The 21,939-nt window shown below is 43.4% G+C and overlaps 1 protein-coding gene across 1 annotated transcript; it reads right to left on the bottom strand.

Moving 5' to 3' along the window:
- Nucleotides 1–1,634: 1,634 nt before the first annotated feature.
- LOC118241803 (tripartite motif-containing protein 16-like protein) lies at nt 1,635–21,778 on the bottom strand. The gene is made up of 8 exons (XM_035528890.1): nt 21,180–21,778; nt 21,058; nt 20,733–20,827; nt 20,177–20,410; nt 19,727–19,892; nt 8,741–8,800; nt 8,319–8,455; nt 1,635–2,277 (listed from the first exon to the last, which is right to left on the bottom strand). Exons 1-8 carry the CDS (start codon nt 21,768–21,770, stop codon nt 1,888–1,890), a joined length of 1,674 nt encoding a protein of 557 aa, XP_035384783.1. The 5' UTR covers nt 21,771–21,778; the 3' UTR covers nt 1,635–1,887.
- Nucleotides 21,779–21,939: the final 161 nt, after the last annotated feature.

Genomic DNA, 21,939 nt, shown 5'->3' with positions numbered 1-21,939 from the left:
CATGCACAAAGTGTAATGAAATTGTATCCGATAAGAAAAATGAAACATTTCCTCAAATTTCTTTCTTGATATTTCAAACCAAAATCTTGCTTGAAATTAAGAGTTAAAATGCCCAGTTGTACAAGGCGGATGCACTTAGCGTTGATGCAAAGACTTCAGGGAGAGAGCGTGACAGAGAGAGAAAATCCCAAAGACGTAATTTATTATTCTATACCAGGTTTGTCCACCTCCCGAGGGCTGTTAATGATGTCTCTACTTTTTGTCCTTCCATAAAATAGCATGAAAAAGAAACGAAAAAGAACTAACGCGTTTCATTCGATAGTAGACCTAAAATTAATGTCGTTTTTGTCTTGGTATATAGTATATTAATTTGATCATTTAAAACTGTAGACACAAAACAACAACAAACAACAACAACAACAACAATAATAATAATTAGCAAAAGTACTTCCACTACCATCACCACAAATAATAATAGTAATAATAGTAAAAAATAACATAATAACAGAAACAGTTTAATTACATCTAACAAGTCATTAAGACATTAACATGTAATAATAACTAATAAGTAATTCTAACCTAATATGTAAACATAAAAGAAACTTTTCTCTAAAGTTTATAATATAGTTTAAAAAAAGTTTATAATATAAGTAGAATGTCAAATAGAATCAAATGCCTTTTTAAAATCAACAAAACAGGTTTGATTTGCTTGTTTATTGATTAGGTTTTGTAGGGCGTAAATGTGATCAGCTGTATGTGTGATTTGGAAGAAAGCCAATCTGACTTGTAGGACATGCTAGCATCCTACTGCCTAAAACCCATTTGCAGAATAAAAAGGAGGGTGTGTAGGAGGGTCATGGTGTCAGAGACTCCGCAGAAGGACAGAGTTCCTGCACTGTGAGCCACATACCCTCCTATTCCGGTGGGCAATACACCTGGCATCTTAGTCTCAGTGTTGTTGTGCCAATAGGTGAGAATGGAAGAACTCCAGACTCCAGGACTGATCATTGTGTCCCAACCAGCACTCCTTAATCTTTCCTTTCCTACTCATCCCTTTATACGATCCTGATATGGACTCCTTCCTTACTGTAGATTTCCACTCAGTTTGGGTTGACTTGCCTCGGGATGAATTTTATAACTAAATGCTAACTTATATAGCTAACATATTTTTGTCTGAAAGCTTATTGTGCCATAACCCTGTCCCATAAAGTTAAATGTTAAGCAAAGGAATTAGTTTGCTATCCAAAGATGGTATACTTTTCATTCAGTCTTGTAATGTTTCTGGTTTCTAGGCCATAGGGTATAAAGAGCCCTTTGTAAGAGGTGCGGTTCATATCAACAACAACAACAATAATAATATTTTAAAAATATAAATAAATAATAATAATTCAATTTTACATATAAGCACACAATTGGTGAACCCATCTTCATGTGTAAACCTATGCATATAGATATTTAAAAAAAAAATCCAAACAATCCTCTTATCCCCTTAACCAATAAATAAGTGATTTTAAAAGCAGTATTTGGTTATTTAAAATATTTAATTATTAGATTAAACATAATGCCACAAAAAATAAATACTCATATTTTCTTTTAGCTTTAATAATGTTAATTTTTTAATTAAATCAGTTTATTTGAGGTCAGTAATACTTATTCTGGTGCTTCTAGCTAAGTCACATCCTAATTTATTATCTGCATTTTCATTCAGTTGTATAACAGACAATCTGTTTCACTTTACACTTGTATTTTATGAAGGTGTCCAACTGATGATTCTAGACTGAAGAAAACACAGGACAAGGGGCTAAGCAGAATGAAAAAAAAAAATCAGTAGCCCAATACAGTTGCTTCAGGTTTTTATCTACTCATTACTACTCACAATGTGCAACATTATTTTAGGTCACATAATTTCACTGTTCCCCAGGTTAAGCCAAACCCAGCATAGAGGGGCTGAGTGAATGTGGTGTGGACTCTGTGTAGCAGGGTCATTGTGTCAGAAACACTGTAGAAGGACAGAGTTCCTGCACTGTGGTCCACATACACTCCTATTCTGGAGGATGGTTGGTCTTGGATCTCAGTCTTAAAGTTGTCATGCCAGAAAGAGAGAATTGGAAAACACACCAGACTCCACGACTGATCATTACATCCGAATCCACACTCAATACCACGCCCTTTCCTGTCAATCCCGATATATGAGACTGATATAGTCAGCCAGTAGCCTTTACTGGTCCAGTCAACCTCCCAGTAACAGCGTCCACACACCCTCTCTTTACACAGCACCTGCTCCCAAGAGTCAAATCTCTCTAGGCAATCAGGGTATAAATTGACCGACCCATCAAATGTTACCACTCTGTTACTCTCAGAAAGACCAAGGAAACGATGCACTGTGTTGGGATCCAGAGTCATCTCACAGGAATCTTTAAAAACAAACAGCACCAAAGTAAAAATAGAACATCCTCATATATAAATAAGACAACAATTCAATTGTTGTGTGTGTGTGTGTGTGTGTGTGTGTGTGTATGTGTTATACATTTCAGAAAATCTTCTCTGGTCCTGGGTTCTGAGGCTAAATTCCCCTGAGCTGTGGCATCTGTGGAAAAACAGAAACAGAATGGTACAGCAGAGGGAATGAAAAATACACACGAGAGGGGAAAATACAGGTACCAGTGGAAATCTCGTGAGCATTACGTGTAATCAAATTATTATCTGAATATTAAAAGTGTATTGATAGTAGAACAGAGTAGTTCCCTGCTATTTCTCATTTCAATTACATACAGTGGGGCTTTATTTCAAAACTGCTTTACAAGTAGTATTACTGAAGCAGTTAAAAAGGTTTACTAAAACACTAATTTTAACACACGTATTACAACATTAACAACTTATAAGAACAAGTAACAAAAATATTTGACAAGTGTATGGACATATGCATATGTGCACCTAAAGTCTCAAACAAATACACACAGGTGCGTTGGTCATTCTCTGTATTACACAGCAGGAAGCCTCCTTGAAATTTCCTGGAGAACAGGTTTTATTCTTCCATTCTTTAGAGAATATTGTATGTCATTTGTTGTTTGGAGATGTCGTATGTCATCTCATTACAGAAGTTTTTTCTTTGTATTATAAATGTTCAAGGGGAAGAAGAAGATGAGCTTTGTCTCACGACACTGCCTATATAGTCTTATAGTCTTTCTCTGTCTCCCTCTAGTGGAAAGCATAATTAGAAAACATCTGTGTAGCACTTACTGTGCGGTGGGGAATTGCTGATAGAGTTCTTCATTTTATCCAGTAACAGATGCTGATCGACAATGACGTTGGTTGACAGCTCTGGTCTATTCTTCAATAAGGGAAATATTTAATACATAAAGAAAAAGGTACAAGTGTAATTGAATGATCTCACACCAAATGAGCACTGAGTAAGGGTTGGCACCAGGCACACTACTAATCAGGCTTGATGCCCAACAGCTGGGGTAGACCTTATATAAGCCCAGTGACCCAGTCACTCAGTGCTGGGTCTTTGCTAAGGTTTTGAGCAAAGCTCCTAGCTGATAACTTCAGGTATTGATGACTGTGAGCCCCTGTGCTACACCTCACTTCTTCCCTGCGAGGGTGTCTGTGTTTTTACACATCCCCTCCCCTCTCCAGTTTTCCCCTCTCGAGTCTGTGTCTCTCTCCCGGGGCTTCCCTTAGCCTTTCACGTTCCTTCCCATTTTCTGGTTTTGTTTGGAAAGTTTTAGTTTGTTTTTCTCCAGTGCATCGGGGTTACCATTCTTCCTGTGGCATCCTTTGTTCTCCCTTTTTTCCACGCTTGGCATGGTGTTTAGCTTTTCTTTTGTTTTACCTGACCCAAGCTCTGACTGTTCTGCACACCATCATTAGAGTGTGGTTGCTCACCTAGCAGACCTGGGTTCAAGTCTACCTTATACACTGCCTCTGTGGAGAGAAGTGATTTTTCTACACCTCTCCCGTGGTACCTAGACTTTCACCCAAGCTAGCTGATATAAACTAGGCCTTACAAAGACCAACTCTTTATCATAGAAAAAACAGACTGCCTGTTGGAAGACTTACATTTAGCATTTAGTATTACATTTAAATTTAGAATGTCCATACTTTCAAACATTCACACTCTGTTACAGAAGATATATAAATGAGTGATTAAATAATCATACAAGGTAAAGTCACATAACCATATATTAGAATGATATCCACTCAAAAGAGTTACACATAATAAAGAGACATGAAGACATTACACAATTATCGTGGTTTAGTTATCATGTTTTTGCTTAATTCTATCTTATATATTAAGAATCTTTCTTTTGCGCGTGACTCTAAATGAGAAATGTAAACAGTATCAGTAGACTGTGAGGAAATTCTAGTTCTTACCTTCTTTCACAGCTCTTTCTTTTCCACCTGCTGTTCACTTTCATTTCAACCTAAATGACTGGGAGGATACTGAAGTTAGAAATGGGCATGGTCAGTGTCTCAAAGAATGTTTTAGAACTGAAAGATCTGAGTCACTTACAGCTTGAGTGGACTTACATTTTATCAACTTGTCATACAGTGTTGCTTCATTAAAAGGGTATCAGAGGTCAGTTTCATTTTCCATGAAATGAGTAGGAGTGGCTGCCTGGTTGCATCTCTCTCTGGGGGGCAGAGTGGGGATGTTGGTGGGAGGGCTTTTAAGCAGAGAACTATTTTTCTAAAATGAAATTAAAGTAATATTGCAAAACTTAGCTATGTAAAGTACTGCATTAAATGGAATGCAAATACAGGTTTGAAATGCTGTCCTACACATCATAATTACATTTCCATAAAATAATTAAATTATTTGCAAAAAGTATTAATTAAATTTTTATTTTTTTTTTTTCCAATTTTGGGGTGTCACAGTGCCCTCCTTGTTGGTAGTATGCGGTGGCAGTGAGCATGTGGAATTTGTTAAAATTTCTTTTGTGTTCACAGTTAATGTTCTGTTGGCCCAAGTGTCCCTTAGGTGTGTTGTTCATTAGTAGCCACACTACTTGGGGGTTATTATGTCATTATGTTTCTCCTTATTTAAGTCTACTATTGTTTTCATGACCTTGTCGGTCACTGTAACATTACATTGTCATCTTTTGTTATAGTTAGAGCACATTTATGGTTTTGTTTCACTCCTTCACCCATAACCCATGACTGTTACGTAACATGACTGTATATCTGTATATCTGTATATCTGTACCACCACGTAACATGACTGTATATCTGTACATCTGTATATATAGATTTAGATTTATACTCAATTAACCTGTTACAACAACTGTAGATATGGTACTATACAATGGATCTGTACATTCTGTAGATTGTGTACATATATACTCAACCATATACATTGTACATTGTGTATATAATCATAATATACATATATTGTACATACATTGTTAATATATTTTTGTACATACATAGAATATATATTTATCTGTATATATATTTTTTTTCTCTATGCACCCCTGGTTCTCTTCCTCAGTTTGGACAGAGCACTCTCCACCATTTCACTGCGTGTTGTACTGTGTATGACTATGTATGTGACAAATAAACCAAACTTGAAACTTGAAACAGGGGGTTTTCCTTTGTGTATTTTCTCCTGAACGCAACGCTAAGGAGTTTGTCAGAGCTATTGTAGAAGGAACTGAATTTCTGACTAAAATTCACTTTAGCTTTCTATTAAACTCCACTGCTGTTGGGGTAGATCTTTTCCCCGTGCGTGAAGTGTATGTTCTGGTGCAGCTGATCCCTGTTGCTGCAGGCACTGGAGCAGCAGGTGTTGAAGTACTCTCTAACTGTTGATTAAACTCCAAGAGTCCACTGCTGTCAACCCAGAGCCTCCTCCACACACAGGTGTTGGGAAACAGCAACGGGAAGGTTTACAGTGAGCTTGTTCTGCCCAAAGAGAGAGGACTGTAAAGCTGGCTTCTGTTTCAGGGACAGGTCACATGCCTGATGAAATGTTGATCTATAATATTCAAAGCTGTTTTAAAAATTTGGCAGCTCCCTAGCCCTACAGTTTTTCCTTAACCAGGGATAATTTAAAGAAAATTAAGGAACTCATATATACTTTTATTCATTTAATGTGTTTTCATATTATTATTTTTAACTCCACCTTTATGTCAAGTTGACATATTTATATATTTATATATAAAAGTATTATTACTTTTCATGCTTATGGATATTTCTGAGTATTTCTGTAATTTGGGTTTCATAACACGGAACAGTGTGTGTGTGTGTGTGTGTGTGTGTGTGTGTGTGTGTGTGTGTGTGTAAACACACCAAGGTCAGAGGACAGTGCACCCTGATACGTCTAGCTAGGGCCTCTAAAGCCTCATTCATCTGTTCCATTCTCTCCTCCATCTTACTCCTTCTCTGTCTTGCGCTCTCTCTGCTTAAATTTGACCTCTGCACAGTGTATTGGAACTACTGACTAGACTTCTGAAACTGCAGACTTGCTGCCCGATATTAGACTTCTGAAAACCTGATCTGAAGGTACTCTAAGAGTGCAAATAAATATCAAGAATCTGAAGATCAGCGGTTTCCAGCGCACTCCTGGATTAGAAATTTGCAGTACCCAGTGGCCTCTATGGAATTACTTTTTTACTCTCAGAAATTAGGTAATACAGTACATTCCTTTTATTTAATAATTTCTTAATCAATGTTTTCTTCAATTTACCAATGCTTCACATTTTGAGATTGTGAAAAACAGTGAATCTTTTAGATGTATATTTTAAGCACCGCTTAGTGAAACTGTATATAAACCTCTTCCTTCACTCATTGATATCAAAACATTAATAAATCTGTCAGAACATGAGATAGTATATCTACAGTGGTGGTCAAATGTTTTGAGACTAACAAATTTTGGTTTTCACAAAGTTTACTGCCTTAATTTTTTTGTCAGATAATTATATGATATGGTGAAATATAGTTATAAGCACTGCATACATATTTAAACATTTCATTGAGAAATACATCCAGTTTAAGCAAAGACTTACTATTTACAGTTTTGACCTTTCTTTTCTAAGACTTCTGCAGGAGGGTGACCGCTTTCACCTCAGTCTGCCACCAGAGGGAGACAGTGAGCTACCACTCTGTAATTGATAGCAACCAACTACACCTATGGCTATACTTGCTTAACGGCTGCTTGCAGGTTGCCCAAACACTCAGTCTTGAGCTCACATAGCCACATTACTGATGTCTGAAAGAAGCCAGAGAAGTAGTAATTTTTGAGCTTGTAAGGTATGAGTATGTAAGGGCTAATCCATGGCAAATCATTTAGATCAAATCAAATCAAGTCCATTTGTGGAGGCAAAGAACCATTTAACATGAAGTGTATTGAAGTCATGTAATGAAAAGTTTGGAATGAATTAATCTTATACTAGGTAACTATGAAGACATAATAGCAATGTTTGGATACCCAAGAGAAAAAACACATTTATTGTGTGTACTATTTTTTATTTATTTTTTGACACTCATCAACATATACTGCTTGGATGCAACTGAAACTGCAAGTGTTCTGCCCACTCCCAAACCAAGGTCCTGTCCTAGTTCTGTTTCACCACTTACCAATTCTGCTTTATCCAAGCCAAGAGGCTATATATTACATTAATATGTTAAAATGCACTAATGGTTAAGAAATTATTTAACTTGTTAAGTCTATTAATTATAGCTGTAAAATGTGTACAGTCATACTATGATACATCTGATTGAAATGTGGTTCAGAAACCAGATATCAGAAACAGAAGTGTGTTTGATAAGATGCAAAAATATTATTTTAAAGAATTATGCTATCTGGGTGGTGACATGAAAAACATCTGATTTCTTTGTTGTTGTTGTTTTTCCAGATCTGTGACTGTAGTAATGTTCATATAGCTGTTTATAGTCATATAGCCATAATGTAGCACAGACACTTTATTTTGGATCACATAGCTTAACAAATGATCTCAAATAAACCCCAAACCCAGCATAGAGGGGCTGAGTGAATGTGGTGTGAACTCTGTGTAGGAGGGTCATGGTGTCAGAGACTCCGTAGAAGGACAGAGTTCCTGCACTGTGATCCACATACACTCCTATTCTGGTGGGCAATACACCTGGAATCTTAGTCTCAATGTTGTTGTGCCAATAGGTGAGAGTGGAAGAACACTCCAGACTCCAGGACTGATCGTTGTGTCCAAACCAGCACTCCTCACCTGGGCCCTTCCGCGGATCCCTTTATGTGACACTGATATGGACACCCCCCAGTCTCTGCTCTGCCACTCAACTTCCCAGTAACTGCGTGGAAATACACTCTCCCGAGACAGCACCTGCCGCCAGTGGGTAAATCGCTCTGGATGATCCGGTTGGGGCTCGGCTCTCATCAGGTTGGTAACCATTCGGGCCTTCTCGGAAAGACACAGGTAATCGTTGGCTGTGTTGGGATCCAGTGTAATTTGACAGAAATCTAAATAGCAATAATATTATCAGATTTTATCAACAATAAATCTGTGGCTTAAAGATATATTTCTTCTGTTGCCCTTTTTACATTATTTATCTATAGTTTCTATATCTATGTAGTATTTTATTTCTATATTTTGTATATAGGGTTACCCATTATCAGTTACTAAGCTGGTAAAAATTGTGCATTCATGTGTATAAAAACAAAAATTTATATTTTGCATTATTACTTTGTCTCTCACTCTTTCTATATATACGTGTGTGTGTGTGGGTGTGCTTTTGTGACACATACATTGTAGAAAATCTTCTCTGCTCTTTGGCTCTGAAAGTAAAATGATCTCTCCCACAGCAACTGTGCAGACAATAATAGCAATAAAAAATAGCAATTAATGCTCTTTATGTGCACACAAACACAAACAAACGAAGACAAACAAGGAAGGCTACTCTAAAAGGTCAAATCAATAATTACCTTCTCTCTCTGTATGCATCTATATATTTAAGTGAGCATTGTGTTTCTGTGAAAATACCACATTCATGTTTAAACGTGTCAGTTACAAGTGTTTCTTTAGAGAACAAAAATGTATTTAAATAGTGTACCACACAAGAACCAAGATCTCTGACTTGCTATCCAAACTTTGTATTGAGATAGCTAAAGTTATTCATGCTGAAATGCGGACTTGGCTGACTAACATTAGCCCTTGTAGCAGCATATTTGGCACCTGTGTGGGGAACAATCTTACTCTCTCTTCCAACGTCAGGAACTCTCTTACCATCTCTTTCCATGTAGGTAAAACTCTTACTCTCTTCCTGTATGGGGAACACTTTTATTCTCTTCCTGTGTGGGGAACACTTTACTCTCTTCCTGTATGGGGAACTCTTTTACTCTCTCTTCCTGTGTGGGGAACTCTCTTACCCTCTCTTCCTGTGTGGGGAACTCTCTTACTCTCTCTTCCTGTGTGGGGAACACTTTTACTCTCTTCCTGTGTGGGGAACTCTCTTACCCTCTCTTCCTGTGTGGGGAACTCTCTTACTCTCTCTTCCTGTGTGGGGAACACTTTTACTCTCTTCCTGTATGGGGAACTCTCTTACTCTCTCTTCCTGTGTGGGGAACTCTCTTACCCTCTCTTCCTGTGTGGGGAACTCTCTTACTCTCTCTTCCTGTGTGGGGAACACTTTTACTCTCTTCCTGTGTGGGGAACTCTCTTACCCTCTCTTCCTGTGTGGGGAACTCTCTTACTCTCTCTTCTGTGTGGGGAACACTTTTACTCTCTTCCTGTATGGGGAACTCTCTTACTCTCTCTTCCTGTGTGGGGAACTCTCTTACCCTCTCTTCCTGTGTGGGGAACTCTCTTACTCTCTCTTCCTATGTGGGGAACACTTTTACTCTCTTCCTGTATGGGGAACTCTCTTACTCTCTCTTCCTGTGTGGGGAACTCTCTTACCCTCTCTTCCTGTGTGGGGAACTCTCTTACTCTCTCTTCCTGTGTGGGGAACACTTTTACTCTCTTCCTGTGTGGGGAACTCTCTTACCCTCTCTTCCTGTGTGGGAACTCTCTTACTCTCTCTTCCTGTGTGGGGAACACTTTTACTCTCTTCCTGTGTGGGAACTCTCTTACCCTCTCTTCCTGTGTGGGGAACTCTCTTACTCTCTCTTCCTGTGTGGGGAACACTTTTACTCTCTTCCTGTATGGGGAACTCTCTTACTCTCTCTTCCTGTGTGGGGAAATCTCTTACCCTCTCTTCCTGTGTGGGGAACTCTCTTACTCTCTCTTCCTGTGTGGGGAACACTTTTACTCTCTTCCTGTATGGGGAACTCTCTTACTCTCTCTTCCTGTGTGGGGAACTCTCTTACCCTCTCTTCCTGTGTGGGGAACTCTCTTACACTCTCTTCCTGTGTGGGGAACACTTTTACTCTCTTCCTGTGTGGGGAACTCTCTACCCTCTCTTCCTGTGTGGGGAACTCTCTTACTCTCTCTTCCTGTGTGGGGAACACTTTTACTCTCTTCCTGTGTGGGGAACTCTCTTACCCTCTCTTCCTGTGTGGGGAACTCTCTTACTCTCTCTTCCTGTGTGGGGAACACTTTTACTCTCTTCCTGTATGGGGAACTCTCTTACTCTCTCTTCCTGTGTGGGGAACTCTCTTACCCTCTCTTCCTGTGTGGGGAACTCTCTTACTCTCTCTTCCTGTGTGGGGAACACTTTTACTCTCTTCCTGTACGGGGAACTCTCTTACTCTCTCTTCCTGTGTGGGGAACTCTCTTACCCTCTCTTCCTGTGTGGGAACTCTCTTACTCTCTCTTCCTGTGTGGGGAACACTTTTACTCTCTTCCTGTGTGGGGAACTCTCTTACCCTCTCTTCCTGTGTGGGGAACTCTCTTACTCTCTCTTCCTGTGTGGGGAAGACTTTTACTCTCTTCCTGTGTGGGGAACTCTCTTACCCTCTCTTCCTGTGTGGGGAACTCTCTTACTCTCTCTTCCTGTGTGGGGAACACTTTTACTCTCTTCCTGTGTGGGGAACTCTCTTACCCTCTCTTCCTGTGTGGGGAACTCTCTTACTCTCTCTTCCTGTGTGGGGAACACTTTTACTCTCTTCCTGTGTGGGGAACTCTCTTACCCTCTCTTCCTGTGTGGGGAACTCTCTTACTCTCTCTTCCTGTGTGGGGAACACTCTTACTCTCTCCTGTATGGGGAACCCTCTTACTCTCTCTTCCTGTGTGGGGAACTCTCTTACTCTCTCTTCCTGTGTGGGGAACTCTCTTACTCTCTCTTCCTGTGTGGGGAACACTTTTACTCTCTTCCTGTATGGGGAACTCTCTTACTCTCTCTTCCTGTGTGGGGAACTCTCTTACCCTCTCTTCCTGTGTGGGGAACTCTCTTACTCTCTCTTCCTGTGTGGGGAACACTTTTACTCTCTTCCTGTATGGGGAACTCTTTTACTCTCTCTTCCTGTGTGGGGAACTCTCTTACCCTCTCTTCCTGTGTGGGGAACTCTCTTACTCTCTCTTCCTGTGTGGGGAACACTTTTACTCTCTTCCTGTGTGGGGAACTCTCTTACCCTCTCTTCCTGTGTGGGGAACTCTCTTACTCTCTCTTCCTGTGTGGGGAACACTTTTACTCTCTTCCTGTATGGGGAACTCTCTTACTCTCTCTTCCTGTGTGGGGAACTCTCTTACCCTCTCTTCCTGTGTGGGGAACTCTCTTACTCTCTCTTCCTGTGTGGGGAACACTTTTACTCTCTTCCTGTGTGGGGAACTCTCTTACCCTCTCTTCCTGTGTGGGGAACTCTCTTACTCTCTCTTCCTGTGTGGGGAACACTTTTACTCTCTTCCTGTATGGGGAACTCTCTTACTCTCTCTTCCTGTGTGGGGAACTCTCTTACCCTCTCTTCCTGTGTGGGGAACTCTCTTACTCTCTCTTCCTGTGTGGGGAACACTTTTACTCTCTTCCTGTATGGGGAACTCTCTTACTCTCTCTTCCTGTGTGGGGAACTCTCTTACCCTCTCTTCCTGTGTGGGGAACTCTCTTACTCTCTCTTCCTGTGTGGGGAACACTTTTACTCTCTTCCTGTGTGGGGAACTCTCTTACCCTCTCTTCCTGTGTGGGGAACTCTCTTACTCTCTCTTCCTGTGTGGGGAACACTTTTACTCTCTTCCTGTGTGGGGAACTCTCTTACTCTCTCTTCCTGTGTGGGGAACTCTCTTACTCTCTCTTCCTGTGTGGTGAACACTTTACTCTCTTCCTGTATGGGGAACTCTCTTACTCTCTCTTCCTGTGTGGGGAACTCTCTTACCCTCTCTTCCTGTGTGGGAACTCTCTTACTCTCTCTTCCTGTGTGGGGAACACTTTTACTCTCTTCCTGTATGGGGAACTCTCTTACTCTCTCTTCCTGTGTGGGAACTCTCTTACCCTCTCTTCCTGTGTGGGGAACTCTCTTACACTCTCTTCCTGTGTGGGGAACACTTTTACTCTCTTCCTGTGTGGGGAACTCTCTTACCCTCTCTTCCTGTGTGGGGAACTCTCTTACTCTCTCTTCCTGTGTGGGGAACACTTTTACTCTCTTCCTGTGTGGGGAACTCTCTTACCCTCTCTTCCTGTGTGGGGAACTCTCTTACTCTCTCTTCCTGTGTGGGGAACACTTTTACTCTCTTCCTGTATGGGGAACTCTCTTACTCTCTCTTCCTGTGTGGGGAACTCTCTTACCCTCTCTTCCTGTGTGGGGAACTCTCTTACTCTCTCTTCCTGTGTGGGGAACACTTTTACTCTCTTCCTGTACGGGGAACTCTCTTACTCTCTCTTCCTGTGTGGGGAACTCTCTTACCCTCTCTTCCTGTGTGGGGAACTCTCTTACTCTCTCTTCCTGTGTGGGGAACACTTTTACTCTCTTCCTGTGTGGGGAACTCTCTTACCCTCTCTTCCTGTGTGGGGAACTCTCTTACTCTCTCTTCCTGTGTGGGGGAACACTTTTACTCTCTTCCTGTGTGGGGAACTCTCTTACCCTCTCTTCCTGTGTGGGGAACTCTCTTACTCTCTCTTCCTGTGTGGGGAACACTTTTACTCTCTTCCTGTGTGGGGAACTCTCTTACCCTCTCTTCCTGTGTGGGGAACTCTCTTACTCTCTCTTCCTGTGTGGGGAACACTTTTACTCTCTTCCTGTGTGGGGAACTCTCTTACCCTCTCTTCCTGTGTGGGGAACTCTCTTACTCTCTCTTCCTGTGTGGGGAACACTTTTACTCTCTTCCTGTATGGGGAACCCTCTTACTCTCTCTTCCTGTGTGGGGAACTCTCTTACCCTCTCTTCCTGTGTGGGGAACTCTCTTACTCTCTCTTCCTGTGTGGGGAACACTTTTACTCTCTTCCTGTGTGGGGAACTCTCTTACCCTCTCTTCCTGTGTGGGGAACTCTCTTACCCTCTCTTCCTGTGTGGGGAACTCTCTTACTCTCTCTTCCTGTGTGGGGAACACTTTTACTCTCTTCCTGTGTGGGGAACTCTCTTACCCTCTCTTCCTGTGTGGGGAACTCTCTTACTCTCTCTTCCTGTGTGGGGAACACTTTTACTCTCTTCCTGTGTGGGGAACTCTCTTACCCTCTCTTCCTGTGTGGGGAACTCTCTTACTCTCTCTTCCTGTGTGGGGAACACTTTTACTCTCTTCCTGTGTGGGGAACTCTCTTACCCTCTCTTCCTGTGTGGGGAACTCTCTTACTCTCTCTTCCTGTGTGGGGAACACTTTTACTCTCTTCCTGTGTGGGGAACTCTCTTACCCTCTCTTCCTGTGTGGGGAACTCTCTTACTCTCTCTTCCTGTGTGGGGAACACTTTTACTCTCTTCCTGTGTGGGGAACTCTCTTACCCTCTCTTCCTGTGTGGGGAACTCTCTTACTCTCTCTTCCTGTGTGGGGAACACTTTTACTCTCTTCCTGTATGGGGAACTCTCTTACTCTCTCTTCGTGTGTGGGGAACTCTCTTACCCTCTCTTCCTGTGTGGGGAACTCTCTTACTCTCTCTTCCTGTGTGGGGAACACTTTTACTCTCTTCCTGTGTGGGGAACTCTCTTACCCTCTCTTCCTGTGTGGTGAACTCTCTTACCCTCTCTTCCTGTGTGGGGAACTCTCTTACTCTCTCTTCCTGTGTGGGGAACTCTCTTACTCTCTCTTCCTGTGTGGGGAACTCTCTTACCCTCTCTTCCTGTGTGGGGAACTCTCTTACTCTCTCTTCCTGTGTGGGGAACACTTTTACTCTCTTCCTGTGTGGGGAACTCTCTTACCCTCTCTTCCTGTGTGGGGAACTCTCTTACTCTCTCTTCCTGTGTGGGGAACACTTTTACTCTCTTCCTGTGTGGGGAACTCTCTTACTCTCTCTTCCTGTGTGGGGAACTCTCTTACTCTCTCTTCCTGTGTGGGGAACTCTCTTACCCTCTCTTCCTGTGTGGGGAACTCTCTTACTCTCTCTTCCTGTGTGGGGAACACTTTTACTCTCTTCCTGTGTGGGGAACTCTCTTACCCTCTCTTCCTGTGTGGGGAACTCTCTTACTCTCTCTTCCTGTGTGGGGAACTCTCTTACTCTCTCTTCCTGTGTGGGGAACACTTTTACTCTCTTCCTGTGTGGGGAACTCTCTTACCCTCTCTTCCTGTGTGGGGAACTCTCTTACTCTCTCTTCCTGTGTGGGGAACACTTTTACTCTCTTCCTGTGTGGGGAACTCTCTTACTCTCTCTTCCTGTGTGGGGAACTCTCTTACTCTCTCTTCCTGTGTGGGGAACTCTCTTACCCTCTCTTCTTGTGTGGGGAACTCTCTTACTCTCTCTTCCTGTGTGGGGAACACTTTTACTCTCTTCCTGTGTGGGGAACTCTCTTACCCTCTCTTCCTGTGTGGGGAACTCTCTTACCCTCTCTTCCTGTGTGGGGAACTCTCTTACCCTCTCTTCCTGTGTGGGGAACTCTCTTACTCTCTCTTCCTGTGTGGGGAACTCTCTTACTCTCTCTTCCTGTGTGGGGAACTCTCTTACCCTCTCTTCCTGTGTGGGGAACTCTCTTACTCTCTCTTCCTGTGTGGGGAACACTTTTACTCTCTTCCTGTGTGGGGAACTCTCTTACCCTCTCTTCCTGTGTGGGGAACTCTCTTACTCTCTCTTCCTGTGTGGGGAACACTTTACTCTCTTCCTGTGTGGGGAACTCTCTTACTCTCTCTTCCTGTGTGGGGAACTCTCTTACTCTCTCTTCCTGTGTGGGGAACTCTCTTACCCTCTCTTCCTGTGTGGGAACTCTCTTACTCTCTCTTCCTGTGTGGGGAACACTTTTACTCTCTTCCTGTGTGGGGAACTCTCTTACCCTCTCTTCCTGTGTGGGGAACTCTCTTACTCTCTCTTCCTGTGTGGGGAACTCTCTTACTCTCTCTTCCTGTGTGGGGAACACTTTTACTCTCTTCCTGTGTGGGGAACTCTCTTACCCTCTCTTCCTGTGTGGGGAACTCTCTTACTCTCTCTTCCTGTGTGGGGAACACTTTTACTCTCTTCCTGTGTGGGGAACTCTCTTACTCTCTCTTCCTGTGTGGGGAACTCTCTTACTCTCTCTTCCTGTGTGGGGAACTCTCTTACCCTCTCTTCCTGTGTGGGGAACTCTCTTACCCTCTCTTCCTGTGTAGGGAACTCTCTTACTCTCTCTTCCTGTGTGGGGAACTCTCTTACCCTCTCTTCCTGTGTGGGGAACTCTCTTACCCTCTCTTCCTGTGTGGGGAACTCTCTTACTCTCTCTTCCTGTGTGGGGAACACTTTTACTCTCTTCCTGTGTGGGGAGCTCTCTTACCCTCTCTTCCTGTGTGGGGAACTCTCTTACTCTCTCTTCCTGTGTGGGGAACTCTCTTACCCTCTCTTCCTGTGTGGGGAACTCTCTTACTCTCTCTTCCTGTGTGGGGAACTCTCTTACCCTCTCTTCCTGTGTGGGGAACTCTCTTACCCTCTCTTCCTGTGTGGGGAACTCTCTTACTCTGTCTTCCTGTGTGGGGAACACTTTTACTCTCTTCCTGTATGGGGAACTCTCTTACTCTCTCTTCCTGTGTGGGGAATTCTCTTACCCTCTCTTCCTGTGTGGGGAACTCTCTTACTCTCTCTTCCTGTGTGGGGAACACTTTTACTCTCTTCCTGTGTGGGGAACTCTCTTACCCTCTCTTCCTGTGTGGGGAACTCTCTTACCCTCTCTTCCTGTGTGGGGAACTCTCTTACTCTCTTCCTGTGTGGGGAACTCTCTTACCCTCTCTTCCTGTGTGGGGAGCTCTCTTACTCTCTCTTCCTGTGTGGGGAACTCTCTTACCCTCTCTTCCTGTGTGGGGAACTCTCTTACTCTCTCTTCCTGTGTGGGGAGCTCTCTTACCCTCTCTTCCTGTGTGGGGAACTCTCTTACTCTCTCTTCCTGTGTGGGGAACTCTCTTACTCTCTCTTCCTGTGTGGGGAACTCTCTTACCCTCTCTTCCTGTGTGGGGAACTCTCTTACTCTCTCTTCCTGTGTGGGGAACACTTTTACTCTCTTCCTGTGTGGGGAACTCTCTTACCCTCTCTTCCTGTGTGGGGAACACTTTTACTCTCTTCCTGTGTGGGGAACTCTCTTACCCTCTCTTCCTGTGTGGGGAACTCTCTTACTCTCTCTTCCTGTGTGGGGAACTCTCTTACCCTCTCTTCCTGTGTGGGGAACTCTCTTACCTCTCTTCCTGTGTGGGGAACTCTCTTACTCTCTCTTCCTGTGTGGGGAACACTTTTACTCTCTTCCTGTATGGGGAACTCTCTTACTCTCTCTTCCTGTGTGGGGAACTCTCTTACCCTCTCTTCCTGTGTGGGGAACTCTCTTACTCTCTCTTCCTGTGTGGGGAACACTTTTACTCTCTTCCTGTGTGGGGAACTCTCTTACTCTCTCTTCCTGTGTGGGGAACTCTCTTACCCTCTCTTCCTGTGTGGGGAACTCTCTTACTCTCTCTTCCTGTGTGGGGAGCTCTCTTACCCTCTCTTCCTGTGTGGGGAACTCTCTTACTCTCTCTTCCTGTGTGGGGAACTCTCTTACTCTCTCTTCCTGTGTGGGGAACTCTCTTACCCTCTCTTCCTGTGTGGGGAACTCTCTTACTCTCTCTTCCTGTGTGGGGAACTCTCTTACTCTCTCTTCCTGTGTGGGGAGCTCTCTTACCCTCTCTTCCTGTGTGGGGAACTCTCTTACTCTCTCTTCCTGTGTGGGGAACTCTCTTACTCTCTCTTCCTGTGTGGGGAACTCTCTTACCCTCTCTTCCTGTGTGGGGAACTCTCTTACTCTCTCTTCCTGTTGGGAACTCTCTTACCCTCTCTTCCTGTGTGGGGAACTCTCTTACTCTCTCTTCCTGTGTGGGGAACTCTCTTACCCTCTCTTCCTGTGTGGGGAACTCTCTTACTCTCTCTTCCTGTGTGGGGAACTCTCTTACCCTCTCTTCCTGTGTGGGGAACTCTCTTACTCTCTCTTCCTGTGTGGGGAGCTCTCTTACCCTCTCTTCCTGTGTGGGGAACTCTCTTACTCTCTCTTCCTTTGTGGGGAACTCTCTTACTCTCTCTTCCTGTGTGGGGAACTCTCTTACCCTCTCTTCCTGTGTGGGGAACTCTCTTACTCTCTCTTCCTGTGTGGGGAACTCTCTTACTCTCTCTTCCTGTGTGGGGAGCTCTCTTACCCTCTCTTCCTGTGTGGGGAACTCTCTTACTCTCTCTTCCTGTGTGGGGAACTCTCTTACTCTCTCTTCCTGTGTGGGGAACTCTCTTACCCTCTCTTCCTGTGTGGGGAACTCTCTTACTCTCTCTTCCTGTGTGGGGAGCTCTCTTACTCTCTCTTCCTGTGTGGGGAACTCTCTTACTCTCTCTTCCTGTGTGGGGAACTCTCTACCCTCTCTTCCTGTGTGGGGAACTCTCTTACCCTCTCTTCCTGTGTGGGGAACTCTCTTACTCTCTCTTCCTGTGTGGGGAACTCTCTTACCCTCTCTTCCTGTGTGGGGAACTCTCTTACTCTCTCTTCCTGTGTGGGGAGCTCTCTTACCCTCTCTTCCTGTGTGGGGAACTCTCTTATCTCTCTTCCTGTGTGGGGAACTCTCTTACCCTCTCTTCCTGTGTGGGGAACTCTCTTACTCTCTCTCCTGTGTGGGGAGCTCTCTTACTCTCTCTTCCTGTGTGGGGAACTCTCTTACCCTCTCTTCCTGTGTGGGGAACTCTCTTACTCTCTGTTCCTGTGTGGGGAACTCTCTTACTCTCTCTTCCTGTGTGGGGAGCTCTCTTACCCTCTCTTCCTGTGTGGGGAACTCTCTTACTCTCTCTTCCTGTGTGGGGAACTCTCTTACTCTCTCTTCCTGTGTGGGGAACTCTCTTACTCTCTCTTCCTGTGTGGGGAACTCTCTTACTCTCTCTTCCTGTGTGGGGAGCTCTCTTACTCTCTCTTCCTGTGTGGGGAACTCTCTTACTCTCTCTTCCTGTGTGGGGAACTCTCTTACCCTCTCTTCCTGTGTGGGGAACTCTCTTACCCTCTCTTCCTGTGTGGGGAACTCTCTTACCCTCTCTTCCTGTGTGGGGAACTCTCTTACCCTCTCTTCCTGTGTGGGGAACTCTCTTACCCTCTCTTCCTGTGTGGGGAACTCTCTTACCCTCTCTTCCTGTGTGGGGAACTCTCTTACCCTCTCTTCCTGTGTGGGGAACTCTCTTACCCTCTCTTCCTGTGTGGGGAACTCTCTTACCCTCTCTTCCTGTGTGGGGAACTCTCTTACTCTCTCTTCCTGTGTGGGGAACTCTCTTACCCTCTCTTCCTGTGTGGGGAACTCTCTTACTCTCTCTTCCTGTGTGGGGAGCTCTCTTACTCTCTCTTCCTGTGTGGGGAACTCTCTTACTCTCTCTTCCTGTGTGGGGAACTCTCTTACCCTCTCTTCCTGTGTGGGGAACTCTCTTACCCTCTCTTCCTGTGTGGGGAACTCCTCTTACCCTCTCTTCCTGTGTGGGGAACTCTCTTACTCTCTCTTCCTGTGTGGGGAACTCTCTTACCCTCTCTTCCTGTGTGGGGAACTCTCTTACTCTCTCTTCCTGTGTGGGGAACTCTCTTACCCTCTCTTCCTGTGTGGGGAACTCTCTTACCCTCTCTTCCTGTGTGGGGAGCTCTCTTACTCTCTCTTCCTGTGTGGGGAACTCTCTTACTCTCTCTTCCTGTGTGGGGAGCTCTCTTACCCTCTCTTCCTGTGTGGGGAGCTCTCTCTCTTCCATTTCCTTTCAGCAGCCATTCTCTGTCTTGGCTCCTAGATGGTTAAATGAACTTTCGCTTGCTGTCTGGACAGCAGAGTCCCTGGCAATCTTCAAACACAGACCTAAGACGCATCTAATATTTAAATGACCACTGATCCTGCTCCTATGTTGACTAACTAAAACTCTAGTACTTATTGTAGGGTACTGTATATTGCACTGATTGTTGTCTGAGATAGACCTTATTTGTTTTGCACTTACTGTACTGGCTAGAATACATTCTATGTGTAAATGAAAAAGCACCTTTGTAAGTCGCTCTGGATAAGAGCGTCTGCCAAATTTAAATGAAATTACCTTCTTTCCAGTTTCTAGAGCAAACTAGAACATTTACTAGAACAATGCTGGGAAACCTTTGTGTTAAGGCCAAAAGGAAATCTTAGGCCAGACATAAAGTGACTAACTACTGTGTATAGAAAATCACTCTGTAAAGTGTGTGTATGTGTACGTGTGTGTGTGTGTGTGTGTGTGTGTGTGTGTGTAAATCTTAAAGCAGGAAGGCTCCGCTTACCTTGTGGATGGACTTTGTTGAATTCTTCCATGCAGATTTCCTCCAGTTGTTCTTTAAGATTGGAAAGAATTTGTTTTATTCCATCAAATGAAAGCTGTTTATTTATAATGAAGTAAATGCCCAGGGGGTCCACAGTTCCAGAAGAGTTGCAAACAGACTGAAAACTCTATGAACATTAAGAACATGAGGAAGAAGGTAAATGTGCAAAGTAATTCACGTCTTTCAGAAACCAACAAAAAAAAAAAAAGGATTTCAGAAAGGCCTATTTATTGTGCCCACAATGGAACACTTAATACACATCTGGGCATATACACAGACCTAGTGCATTATTTTCTGCTAGACCTTTTACTTCCTTAATTGTTATCGTAGGGAAGTCACACAGATACACACACATACAAAGAGAAAGAGAGAGAGGAGGGAGGAATATGTGCCCAAAACATTGATAGTTACCTGGAGGAAGTGGGTGTCATTCTCTGTGTGAGAGAGCTGCTCCAGCTCAGTGTCTCTCCTCTTAAGATCTGCAATCTCCTGCTCCAGTTTCTCCTGGAGCCCTTCGGCTCGACTCAGTTCAGTCTTCTCCTTAGCTCTGATCATCTCTGTCAGCTCAGAGAGCATTTCTTTAATGGAGTGGATCAGCTCAGTAAAAATACTCTCACTGTCCTCCAGGGCTGCCTGTGCAGAGCGCTGTTAGGAGACCAAGAGACCAGATAGTACATTTAGGCAGAACTATTATCTACTCTAACTGTGACAGTATATGATTAATTTGTGGCACAGAAGAGACACAGAACTATTTATATTTATTCTATTTATTCTATTTCTATATTAGGTTATTTAAAGCAGAATTATTATACGTTCTGTTATTGTTACCCCAGGTGTTGTATTGTCCCCATCATGACTGTGTGAGAGTCCAAAGTCTCCCACACTGGTCTCCTCACTGGCCGTCTGGAGGAGAGGTTTGACTGAGCTGTGAAACAGCTGTTCCAGCAGATCTCTGCACAGCACTCACCTTAAGAGTGTTTACAGCTTGCTTCAGCTCCTGGACCTTCTTCTCTTTCTCCTGGATTCTCCACTGGGATTTGCTCTGCACCTCTTTAGCTGAGTCTGAATGGAAAATAATGAGTTAAAGTTAATAATAATAATAATAATAATAATAATAATAATAATAATAATAATAATAATCTGCACCTCCTTTAGCTCACTTAGTGGGCAAATAAAAAACATTTATTTATTTGTCATTAACCGTATAAGAGGTGTGTCTCTATCATATGACTACTGCAAAGCTGATAAGACAGGTAATGGCTGCTGGTTATTTGCTATGTTGGTCTTTGTACTCTACAGGTACAGCTGATTTGGTTCTGGTGCCTTCTTTCTCACAGTGATTTTCAACACAAACACGAGTCTAAATTAGAAACAAATTTTAATTATTCGAATGTTAATAAAATGTCATTTTCACCTGTTTTTCAGTTCTTCCTGCTGCAGCTGAGACTGTATCATGGCCTTTGTGTTCATCCATTGTACACAAATAACAGATGCAGCTCTGGTCAGTACGGCAGTAGATCTCAATCACTTTGTCGTGTTGAGAGCAGATCATCTCTTGCAGACGTGTGGAGGCTTTGATCAATTTGTGCTTTTTCAAAGCAGGAACTTCGTAATGAGATTTGCGATGAGTTTCACAGAAAGACGTCTGACACACCAAACAAGATTCACTGGCTTTGCGTTTTCTCCCAGTGCAGAAATCACACTCCAGATCTCCAGGTCTGGCGTAACAGTGAGCAGGAGAAGCAGGGTGGAGTTCAGTCTTCTTCAGTTTCTCCACCACTTCAGCCAGCATGTTGTTCCTGTGTAGAACAGGTCTTGGAGAGAAAGTCTCTCTGCACTGTGGACAGCTGTAGATTCCCCTCTGATCATCCTGATCCCAGTAATCATTAATACACACCATACAGAAACTGTGTCCACAGTTGATAGTCACTGGATCCTTCAGTAGATCCAGACAGATTGGACAGCTGAACTGGTCCTGATCTACTGAAATACTGGCCTCTGCCATTTTCCTGCACTCAGTACTGAAAGAGCTGCCTTCTGAAATTAGTGTTATGTCCTTTGAGATCAGTAAGAATGTCTTCCTTGTTCTGTACTTGATGATGTCATAAAATAGTGGGTGGAACAAGAAAGGAAAAACAAAGAGTCTGAGGATGGTGGAGAGAAGGAATATGCAG

Source organism: Electrophorus electricus, chromosome 8, assembly GCF_013358815.1.
Source record: "Electrophorus electricus isolate fEleEle1 chromosome 8, fEleEle1.pri, whole genome shotgun sequence".
Lineage (NCBI taxonomy): Eukaryota > Metazoa > Chordata > Actinopteri > Gymnotiformes > Gymnotidae > Electrophorus > Electrophorus electricus.
Note: the sequence above shows the minus strand (reverse complement) of the source record. Positions and strands in the feature narration are given on the sequence as shown.

Excerpts from the sequence above, each read along its gene's own strand:
- LOC118241803 (XM_035528890.1), bottom strand. The coding sequence starts at position 21,770 with ATGGCAGAGGCCAGTATTTCAGTAGATCAGGACCAGTTCAGCTGTCCA. Across the intron at positions 8,456-8,740 it reads CAGAGAAGATTTTCTACAAT|ATTTCTGTCAAATTACACTG; the intron begins GTATGTGTCACA and ends ATTGCTATTTAG. Across the intron at positions 2,278-8,318 it reads GATTTACCCACTGGCGGCAG|GTGCTGTGTAAAGAGAGGGT; the intron begins GTGCTGTCTCGG and ends TCTTGGGAGCAG.